Source organism: Cynocephalus volans, chromosome 5 (assembly GCF_027409185.1).
Source record: "Cynocephalus volans isolate mCynVol1 chromosome 5, mCynVol1.pri, whole genome shotgun sequence".
In the NCBI taxonomy this organism is placed as follows: domain Eukaryota; kingdom Metazoa; phylum Chordata; class Mammalia; order Dermoptera; family Cynocephalidae; genus Cynocephalus; species Cynocephalus volans.
The window spans coordinates 85,212,526-85,224,479 of NC_084464.1; the positions used below are offsets into that span (position 1 = coordinate 85,212,526).

Consider the following 11,954-nt stretch of genomic DNA (forward strand, 5'->3'; position numbering starts at 1 on the left):
CCATTTTGTGTTGCTATAACAGAATACTACAAACTGGGTAATTTATAAAGAAAAGAAATTTATTTAGGTCACAGTTCTGGAGGCTGGGAAGTCCAAGGTTGAGGTGCTACATTTGGTGAGTGCCTTCTTGCTGAGTCATAACATGGTGAAAGGCATCACATGGAGAGAGAGAGCAGGAGCAAGTCTGTCAGCTCAAGTCTCTCTCCCTGTTGTTATAAAGCCACCAGTTCCATCATGGGGGCCCTACCCAGATGACCTTGTTTAATCCTAATTATCTCCCAAAAGCCTCACCTCCAATCAACATATGATTTGGGGGAAGAAATTTCCAACACATGAAATTTGCGGGACATATTTAAATCTCAGCAAATATTAAAGAGTCTTAAATTCCAGCATTCTGTCTCCTTTTAGCGAGCGTATCTGAAATCTCTTCTCGGCTCTTTGACCTTCCAGAGATTATTTTCTGCTGGGCTTTTGGAGTGTCTTGCAGAAACAGGGGTCAGCCAAAGAACTGAGCAGTTTATGTACAGATTTAGGGGCATTCCCATGTGGTGCCCTTCTTTTAGGTATTTAGTACCTCAGTTTCCAGCCACTGGCAGCCCTTGATTCCATTGTCTGATGCCTCAGGGCAATAAGACTGAGTCTGTTTGTTTGAATTCTAACCTAACAGACTGGGGTGTCCCCTCAAGGGACAAGCCTTATAAATGTCATGCTCATCCACTGAGCTTCTCATCTTTCAAGGTTCAAGTCCCTTTAAGTTTATGTCTACTTTTGATCATCCAATGCCTTTAAGTATTATTATATTTTGCCCAGAGTTTATAATCATTAGCTGTGAAAGGGTTAGTCTGTAAAAGGTAACTCTGCCATTACCTTCAGAACTTCAGTAAGTTGTGATACATAGTTTTTTCATTATCATTCAGTTCAAAATTCTTTCTGTCTTCCATTATAATTAATTTTTTCTTTGAGCTGTGGGTTATTTAGACATATTTTTAAAAAGTTTTTCTAGCATAGGGATTTTCAAATTAACTTTTATTTTATTGATTTGTAACTTAATTCCACTATAGTCAGGGAATATACTCTGTGTTATTTTAATCCTTTGAAATTTGTTGAGATTGGATTTATAGCCTAGTATAAAAGGGTACATCAAAAAGTTTGTGGAAAAATAGAATTGAAAGATAATCAAATTATTCCATGGACTTTTTGAAGTACACTTGTATGGTCAGTTACTGTGAATGTTTTCTGTTTACTTGAAAAAAATTTGTGTTCTTAGCTGTTGGGTGCAGTGTCCTGTGTGTGTCAGATCATGTTTACTAATTGTGTTCAAGTCTACATTTTTTACCCTTTTCAGGGCATGCTTTTTCTGTCAGTTACTAAGACTGGTACATCGAAAACCTCCCAGTAAATTGTAATTTTGCCCATTTCTCCTTTTAGTTGTGTTAATTTTTCCCATTTACTTGGAGCCCCTTGTTAGATGAGTTTAAATTTAGAATTGTTATTTCTCCTTTGTGAATTGAATCCTATAACAGAATGAATTTTCCCTTTTTAACTCTGGAATGCCTTTCCCTTTTAAGTCTACTTTGGTATTAATATAGTGACATCAACTTTCTTTTTGTTAAAATTTTCTTTGTATATTTTTTTCCTTCTTTTTACTTACAGTTTTTCTTAATCTTGATAGTTTGTGTTTTCTTTTAAGTAGCTGGGTTTTGCTTTCTTTTATCTCAGTGTGACAGTCTTTCTTTTAATTGGAACATTTAGATTACTTACAGTTAATATAATTACTGATTGTATTTAAATCAGCATCATACTATTTATTTTTTATTCCCTCCACCTGTTCTTTAATTCTCCATCCCACCATTATTAATTTAGTGAATTTTCAGATGTATTGTGTGGTACATTACTCTCATCTGCCATATTAAGATTACATTTCTTCCTTTCTTTTTTTTTTTTTTTTTTTTTTTAGGAAAAGATAGAGTTTTTAATACCCCATTATGTGAACAAGGAATTGTTGGATTTGGAATTGGAATTGCAGTCACTGGTGCTACTGCCATTGCAGAAATTCAGTTTGCAGATTATATTTTCCCTGCTTTTGATCAGGTAATTGCATCATATTTTACTATAAATAAGCATTTCTAAGGCTAAGTCCATGAAGTATTGAAGTATTGCCTCCACCCTCTCACCCCCATCTTAGGAATGTTTTATGCTACTGTGTTCTGTTTTTCATTTTCTTATGGGCATATATTTAAAGGTCTAATAGAATGGTTTAAGAAAATGAATTTGGAAGGAAGGACTCATGGTGACGTCTCTTCTCCCTTTCTACCCCTCAGATTGTTAATGAGGCTGCCAAGTATCGCTATCGCTCTGGGGATCTTTTCAACTGTGGAAGCCTCACTATCCGGTCCCCTTGGGGCTGTGTTGGCCATGGGGCTCTCTATCATTCTCAGAGTCCCGAAGCTTTTTTTGCCCATTGCCCAGGAATCAAGGTATTCTCATTTATATCCTTTATTTAATCTCCATTTGATGTTTTCATTTGGTTGAATCTGTTAATATTAACTAGAGGAAAAAAAAAACAGGATTTTTGAAATTCATATGAACCTAATTGTATTTAAGAAAGAGAGGGTAGCAAGCATTTCTTTTAAATCAACTGTCCAGTGCCCAGTTTTATAGAATATTCTTCTTAAAGCAGCATGGGCTTCATGCTGGCATTAATTAACTTCATAGACTTCAAAGAATAAGATTTGACAACATAGTTGGTTTATCTTCCCCTTCTTTCAAAGCTCTATGTTTCTTTCTAAGGGGTCTTTCTTCACTGATGCTGGGTGATTTTAATAAATCTACTATTTAGTCCATATTTACCTCAAAGTCAGAAAGATAGGACTTTTGCTTTAGTCCATTTCTTTCTTTCTTTTTTTTTTTTTTTTTTGTTGGCTGGCAAGTATGGGGAATGAACATTTCTAACTTTAAAAATAAACTGAGAGGAGACTGTTACCTAGATGTGTTTTTCCCAGTTTAGGGTAAAATAACACTCAAACAATTTTGAAGCATTTCCCTTTTATAGCCTGCCTTTCACAATAGCTTAGGTCTTTTGATAAAAATATTTTGAGTATTTTATGTCTTAATTTTTTACATTATCATCTTTTCTATTTACTGAAGAGCTTTCCAGAGAATCTTCATAGAAACTCACAGATGTGTCAGTCCACGTGTATGTTTGCTTTTTGACAACATGAATTGGTTGTGAACATGTGTCTATGTTTTATTCTTAATTTTAATTTTTTTTTTTACCAGATCAAAGTCAGAAGGTTTTTCTTGGTTGAGTAGAGGTTGCATGATTTTCCAACATATGCTAGCTTCTGTCGAACCTACCAGCTGAGGCAACAGTTATTTTTGTGTTTGAGCCGACCATTGATTCACATTTAATGTTTATAACATTACCCAGTGTTGTTAAGAACAGACCTTTTCTTGCAGTCCTCTACCTTCGCTTTCCCCTCTCTTTCTCTTTTTTCCCCCAAATGAAAATATACGTAAAGAATAAGAGTAAATATACAAAGTAAATATATGAATATATAAAGATAAAAATATGAAGAAAGCAGATAAAGAGAAACTAAAAAGTAGGAATACAAGATAAGGCCTTTGTGTTATATGGTTATTAATGTGTCAGAAGTCTGTTACAGAAAATAAAATAGTGAGATTAGTTCTGTTATTTTATTTTTTAAATAAAGATCCTCAATAAAAATGGTATAAAATGACTTTGAAAGTCAAATGTAGTTTGCTCCAAGGAATCTCATTTAAGCCTTTTTGGTAAATTTGAGTTTATTTTAATGATAACTCTTCCAATGTAATACTTGTTTTATATAGTTATTTTGCAATGATTAAACATTAATTATAAGTTTGTGATTTGATGCAACATGGCGTAGAGCTCAGCTTTGGTGTCAGAATTGGGTGAGACTACCTGGTCTTGCAAGCCAGTGGAAACTTGGGCAAGGTCACACCAATCACTTGCGCAAGAACCTTGATCTTTCTTTAAGCTTGTTTTCTATTTTTAAAATGGGGAAAATAATAGCTACCTCATGGAGTTGTATGAACAGTAGGTGAATTAGTCTACGTAAAGTGTGTGGCCACGTTAACACATGTACTTCTGCTGTCGTATCTCCCTCATAATCACCCTCATTCTCAAGAAGGTGCTGGAGCCCTTCCTGTCAAATGGAAGTGTGGAGTACCCACACTTTTCTATTTCCTCTGCCATAACTGGGCAGTGTAGTGCCTGGATCATAAAATTCAGTGGATTTATTTTCTACTTATGAAATGAAGACCATATTTTTTTATGGAAAAGGAGATTTTGGTGTGTTAAAATGAGATAAGAGAGTTGCATGCACTTTGAAAGTAGCAGCAGAATATTAGTAGAAGAGATTTCTTTATGTATAGGTAAATACGGTAGATATTGGCAATTTTACTTTTTTTTCCTTTGATGAATGCTCTTTGCAGATTCCTTTTATTTTTTATATACATAAGTTTAGAGATGAGCAATATTTTAAGAGAAGAACAGTACTTTGAGAGAAGAGCAATGTCTTAGTTATCAGAACATGGTAGGCATCTGATAAATATTTGTTGAACAAAAGGAATTTTTTTGGACAGTATATAAATTTTATAATAAATGGCAAGTAGACTAAAAATAAGTACCAGATTTCTATTTTTAATTAATGACAATTGGTTATTTAAATATAAACCCTTTCTATATGTGAGTTTACTGGGATACATTTTTACTAAAATTGTCTCTTTAAAAAATCTGTTTTTGCAGGTGGTTGTACCCAGAAGCCCTTTCCAGGCCAAAGGACTTCTTTTGTCATGCATAGAGGATAAAAATCCATGTATATTTTTTGAACCTAAAATACTTTACAGGGCAGCAGGTAAAGGTTTCCTTTATTTTACATTTGTGAATATCTTTACATACATTGTTTTTCACAGCTCAAGTATTTTTTTTTTTATAAGCTTGATTTATATTTTTCTTGTAGATAAAAGTTCTGATTGATTTCTTCTGTATCTAGTTTGTTCTCAGGTGTAAATTTTATGTTTAGGGAAAATCCATCTAGCTGTTTTATATTTTGATTGTGGAAACAAAGAAGCAATGCAAGTGGTAGCAAGAACAAAGGGAGTATGTTTGGGTATGTAATAGGTGCTTAGTAAATGTGGGTTGAGTGAAAAAGTGAACGAGCTCATTGTACTAAATAATATCTAAGTTCCCTTTTAGCTAAAGTGACTGCAAAGGTCTTCATCAAAATTAGAATACTTTTGGTAGTGAAGTAGGCACTGTTAACAATTGTACTGTGATATCAGGTCCACACTGGCCTAAGGCAAACTGAGATGTTTGGTCACCCTTCTGTTAGCTCAAAATCATAATTCTATAAACACACATTGATGGCTTATTTCTCAGCTGTAATGGAAATTTTAAATATCAAATGATTTGTTTTTCTAAAGTATGTTTTATTTTGAATTCAAGAAACATTGCTTTGGCAAATCACAAATCACTATTTACCTTAGTTAAGTTTAAAAACATGTATGTTTATTGTGATATAATTTACAGACAAGAAGATACACAGGTATTAAGTGTTCAGTTTTGTTCAATTGCATCTGTACTGAACATGTACAGACTTTTTTCTTCTTCATATTATTTTCTTATTTCAGCCCTATATGTTTTTGGTAACCGTTATACATCCATGTAACCACTCTGCAAAATAACATACAGAACACTTTAATCACTTTTAGAGGCTCCTTCCTGCCTCTTCCCTGCCAATCCATTCTCCCTACCCCGAACTCAGCCACCCTTCTGATTGCTGTCCGAGTAGTTGTACGTGTTTTGGGGCTTCATATAAATGGAATCATGTAGTATATATAGTATATCTATATTTTTATATTTGCCTTCTTTTGCTCAACCTAATGATTTTGAGATTCATTCATGTTGCTTGGATCAGTAGTTTATTCCTTTTTCATTGCTGGTTCATTCATTGTATGAATATTCATTGTTCATTGTTATCATTACCGTGGTCCCTTGATATCTGTAGATTGGTTCCAGAACCTACCACAGATAGCAAAATCTGTGGATGCTCAAGTCCCTGATATAAAATGGTATAGTATTTGCATATAACCTATGCACATCCTTCAGTATACTTTAAATCGTGTTTAGATTACCTATAATACCTAATACAATGTAATTGCTATGTAAATAGTTGTTGTACTGTATTTAGGGAATAATGACAAGAAAAAAGTCTCTACATGTTCAGTACAGATGAAATTCTTTTTTTTTCCTGAATATGTTTGATCTGCAGTTGGTTGAATCTATGGATACGAACCCATGGATATGGAGGGCCAACTGTACTTAGTAATAATTAGTAATAACTACTTACAAGATAAGTCTCTCTCTTCACCAAGCTAATGTCTTGTGAAAAGCATTAGTATTTTGCAACTGCATTTCTGAAGCCATCCTGCTAATGAATTAACCCGGAAATCCTTCTCTGCTGTGGGGAAAAGAACATCTGAAAACCTGAGGCATGTTCAGTATTGTTGAATAAATAGCATTCCATTATATGAATATTTATTGTATAAATAGATTACAGTTTATCCGTGGCCCATGCAAGTGGGCTTCTGTTTCAGTTTATTCATTCCCCTGTTGATAAATGTTTGTTGCTGTTTTCAGTTTTTGCCTATTTCGCACAAGGCTGTTAGAGACATCCTTGTCTAAGTGTTTTCATGGACATATGTTTTCATTTCTTTTGGGCAATAAACATCTAGGAATGGGAATTGGTGAATTACAGGGTAGATATAGGTTGAACTTTCTAAGAATCTGCTGAAGAGTTTTTTTAAAGTGGTTGTGTCATTTTACACTGTCAAGTAAGGCAAATCATAACTAAAGCCAAAATGTTTCATTATTTCAGTTATATTAAGTTTCTATTTGTATTGTCACGGCTAGGGCTCAGACCCTTCAAACCCATTGTGCAGAGTGGGTCACAAACCCCTTATATGCCAGGCAGACTCACCAGACCCCTCACACGCGGGTCCATGCTAGGTAATTGGGAAAGATCCCGGGAGCTGTTGGCAGATGACATGAGCTCAGTTCTCAGCAGCAGCAGCAGCTTTCAGGTCTAGCAGCTTCCAGGCCTGGTGGTGTTGGTGGCCTCTCGGAGGGCCTCTTGGAGGGTCCTGCGGACACTAGCAGCAGCAGCAACAGCCTCCAGCAGCAGTAGCGGCCTCCTCATGGCCCCCCTGGGGGTAGCCCAGGGGTGAGGCGGGCACCGTGGCTCAGAGCCACTCATCCTTTTTATTTAAGTACATAACACAAGACACCTGGGTGCACATGTGCAATTACATTAGGTAGTAACCAAGGAACACCTGGGCACACGTGTCCATTTACATCAAATGCTCGGCAAGATTCTGAACATCTGAGGGGCGCTGACCATTTTCCTGTATTTTCCCAACATACACTCACTTTGGAAATTTATCAGAATTCCAGTTGCTCTTAAGTTTAAAAATATACATTGAATTGACTCTGTAGATTTTTTTTTTTTTTTAAAAGGTGACCGGTAAGGGGATCTTAACCCTTGACTTGGTGTTGTCAGCACCACGCTCAGCCAGTGAGCTAACCGGCCATCCCTATATGGGATCCGAACCCGTGGCCTTGGTGTTATCAACACCACACTCTCCCGAGTGAGCCACGGGCTGGCCCGACTCTATAGATTTTTTTAGTGACTATTATGATAGGTATCCTATCATGGAACAAAAAATAATGAATGTAAGAATTAAAAATCTTTAGGTGAGTAGGAAAACGATATATACTGAGCTTTTTGATGAAAATGATTTCTAATACTTTAGATACAGTATGGATATTGTATCTGTAATGCCATCCAGCAGTTATAGCCAATCAGTGCAGAATTTTTCCAGTATTTAATAAATGGAGACTAGGAAACATTTGGAAAAGTAATATGTACTTTCTGCAAATTTTGAAACCAGGATTGGTCATTTACCCAGGGAACATTTAATGTTATAGGATTCCAGCTAAGAAAATAAACTTGAGACATTTGTTCTAGGCCCTGGGAGAGATTATGAAGGACCTTGGTGAGGTTTAGGGTACAAAAGGTTTTCCGAAATTTCTTCATGACTGATTATGTGCCATTTTAAGGACTCTAACTCTGAATCCTTTCTTGACTCCTAATGGCTCAGTAGAGATCCCAAAGTCACTGGTTCTTTCCCAGCTAGAGAGCTTCTCTGCAGAAGAAAGTAGAATAGAAAAAGTCTTTATATTAGTGTTCTCTAGGTGGTTATCAAAGTTGATCCCTGGGCCAGCTGAATAAGCATCACCTGGTAGCTTATTAGCAATGCAAATTGTCAAATTTAATTACTATTAAGATAGTAATTTTAATTAAATGGAACACAGTCAAGTATAAGTAAGGATACAAAAAGATAATTTTGAAGACTAAAGTAATGTTTACAGAATCTATGCATTTTAACCCTTATATTTATGGAATAAAACAAATATTTATGAATTATACAATTTCAGAAAGTTAGATATGTTAGGCTAAAAAATAAAGCCTATATATAATAAGACTTAAAGTAAGATGGAAATTACTCTCTCATATAAATGTCCAGGTTGGCAATCCAGGGCTGGTGTGGTAGCTCCTCAGTCATCAAGGTACCAGGACTCTTCTGTCTAGTTGCTCTGCTGCCTTGAACATAGTTTTTACCTCCTGGGCCCAGGTGGCTGCTCCAGTTCCCAATACTGCATGTATATTTTAGCCACCAGGAAGTAGAAAGGAGGAAAGGAAAAGATATCATCCTCCTTCTTAAAAAACGACTTAAAAATTGCACTTATTAAATCTCACATTCCATTGGTCAGACTTAATCACATGGCCATACCTTGACCACAAAGGAGGCTGAGAAAAGAAGTTTTTAGCTTAAGTGCCCAACTAAAAATTTTATTATTACACAATCATAGGAGATCTCTGCTTCCATGGTTTCCAAAAGAAGCTATAAATTTTAAGGAGGGAACAGAACTGTTAGAAATAATATGGGTATTTACCTTTTGACCTATAGTCTACTTCTAGGAATCTGTTTCAGCAGTACATTGACAAAAATCCGAAAAAATGTTACTGTTCATTGCAGTGTCATTTCTAAGAACAATGACTGGAAACAACTCTTTGTCCATCAGGAGGGGATTTTAGGCTGGTTGAATAAGCTAGACTACATCCATCTGATGGATTTTACTGGAGTTTTTAAAGGAATGAGACAGATCTCTATATATTGCTGTTTCATTCAGTCAAGGTTTGATTAGAGAAGCAAAACACTAAAAGATATAAAGGAATATATTATAAGCGTTTGACCATATGTAACTGTAGAAGCTAGTTAAACATTCTAAGAGAGGCAGTTGCTTCTGTGTTTGATGCCGTAGCCTGAAGTCCATAGGTAATACTGTCAGGAAGGGAAGATGGAAATGGAGTAGGAAAGAGCAAGGACAAACTAGAATCTGCTGCGATGGATAAGAACTCAGGGATGGTCTAGAACTCATGTCTGTCTCTCACCACCTCCAGCCTAAGTGTGGGGAGAACCCGGTCACTAGGTACCTGGGCTGTTTGGACAGCCTGTCTGTGAAGTGAGGAGGGCCTGGATGAGCAGAGATAAACGGGTTAGACATTTTTTAGATTGTATGAAGTATTTGCTATCTAAACGAGTTAAGGAGGGGAAATATGAGGTGTCAAAAGTATGTGTAGAATAAGATTTCTTTCTCTGGTAGTAATGCAGAAATGGTGGATTAGATACCTGGAAGAGTGGTGTGTTTGTATGTTTATTTTAAACATGTACTGAGTTGGTATGAAAGGACTCTGCAGAGTCCCAAAACAAAGTGAAGCTCAGAATGCTGGGGATAAGTGAATGCCAAAGCTGGCTCTCTCCCTGAGAAAGTTATCCTCCAAGTCCTGGAGACATGGAGCTTCTGCTTTGATGACTTCATGGGGCACTGGGGACAGGAGATAAAGTCCAGGGCCTACGTTAGGCAGAGAATCTGCTAGGAGCCCTTGCTGAAAGCCCGTGGGACCACATTCACAGTGTGAGGTGCAGAGGTGGCAGGAGAAAACTTACCTGTCTTGAGTCTGTGCTGGTGGAAAGGAAAAAAAAAAAAACCTTTTCAGAGAATTTTTAGTCACAAAGTGGCCCTTACACAGTATAATTCAAATACGTGCTAGTAGTGTGGTCTGAAAACTCTTAAGCAGGTAGTTTAAAGTGGTTTCAGGTTGGTGGTGCCCCAAGAAAAGTCAGAAGGAACCAAAATCCTCTGTGGAGTCACTTCATCTCAGGATGGCAGCAATCAAAATAGTCTCAGATAAAATTCCAAGTAAAAGATAGAGTCCCTTTGAGCAGAAACAAGAAAAGGCAGATAAAGAGCCATAAAGACTTCAGATATTAAAATTATTATATACAGAATACAAAAAAGTAGGTTTCATATGAGAAAAAGGAGACACTTGAGGAGTGAGACAAGCAAATTTGAAAAAAAAAAAACCAGAATGTAACATTTGAGAAGGAAAAAATAACAAATGAAATTAAAAAAAAAAAAAACCTCTTGATGGTTGTATTGCCAAGGCAATTGTCGGAATCCTGCCTATGTAGCCAATTGTACTGTCGGGGTTAGGGCCCACAGACCCTTCTAACCCATTGTACAGACTGGGTCACAAACCCCTCACATGCCCGGCTGGGGCACCAGACCCTCCACATACAGGTCCATGCTAGGTAATTGGGAAAGATCCTGGGAGCCATTGGCAGATGACAGGAGCTCAATCCTCAGCAGCAGCTTTTAGCAGTAGTCTCTGGCGGCAGCAGCCACCTCTCAGGGCATCCCATGGACCCTGACAGCAACAGCTTGCAGCAATAGCTTCCAGCAGCAGTAGTAGCCCCCCCGTGCATCAGAGCCACTCGTTCTTTCTACATAAGTCCGATAACCCAGGACACCTGGGTGCCCACATGCATCTACATCAGACAATAGCCAAGGAACACCTGGGTGCCCGTGCATATTTACATCAATTGCTCGGCAAAATTCTGAACATCTGAGGGGCCCTGACCATTTTCCTTCACTTTCCCTACAATGGTTTAGCCAGATATTCATAAGCAAGGAAAATAAGTGAAGGAAAAATTAGTAAACTGGGAGATAAAGCCAAAGAAATGACCAGAATGTAGTCTAAAGAGGTAAAGAGAAGGAAAATATGAAAGAGAGGTCGAGTAGGGAGGGAGAATGAGAAGGTCTGAATACATCTAAGGGAAGAGAGATGAGTGCATTTCCTAATAATGTTCATTGATAAGATTTTGCTGACAAAGTGATTTCCTTTCATATTTTTGCCACTATGCACCATCTGAACTAAGTTGATGCGGAAGGAGATATTTCAGGGAAGCATTAACTATTTCCTGCTTTTTCCTCCTGCAGTATTATTAAGGTAGAGATGTTATTTTCTGAAGTCTGGAGTAGTAGTCTATATATAATAAATAAAGTATGTAAAGGATATTAGTTAAAAAGTTCCTTAGGGAGCTAGACTATTAGGCATTTTTAAAGTTAAATTATTCCTAATATGTAATTTTATCATATCCATGTCATTGGTATTAGTAAATCCTATTCAAAATAGTTCAGTTATAGAGGTAAATTGAAGGGTTTAGCTTACAGTTGTAGTGCACAGCTCTTTTTCATTAGTTAATCTCAGCATCTTTTCATTTCTTCTTTTACTTGTGTAACATACAGTTCCTAGGGTGACTGATATTACCCCACTCTGTGTGGTTCTGAAGAGGCTGCCAGTCATTATATCTGACCTCCGTGATCTCAAGACATGAACACTGGGCTCAAGCCCAGCCATTCTGACTTTTCTGGGATTTTCTATGTGAAGACAGAGCTGCACTTACTATGGATGGTTTGCCTGGGATGATATGAGACTGGGTCTCTG

General features: G+C 36.8%; 1 protein-coding gene across 2 annotated transcripts in view; it reads left to right on the top strand.

Annotated features, from left to right (window-relative positions):
- The window catches only part of BCKDHB (branched chain keto acid dehydrogenase E1 subunit beta), a 230,293-nt gene that overhangs the window by 61,438 nt on the left and 156,901 nt on the right, over positions 1-11,954 (top strand). For both annotated transcript variants that reach the window (XM_063096964.1, XM_063096965.1), the window contains 3 exons: positions 1,958-2,091; positions 2,322-2,477; positions 4,790-4,898. In XM_063096964.1, the coding sequence (XP_062953034.1) occupies positions 1,958-2,091; positions 2,322-2,477; positions 4,790-4,898 (399 nt within the window). The remainder of the gene's footprint in view (positions 1-1,957; positions 2,092-2,321; positions 2,478-4,789; positions 4,899-11,954) is intronic.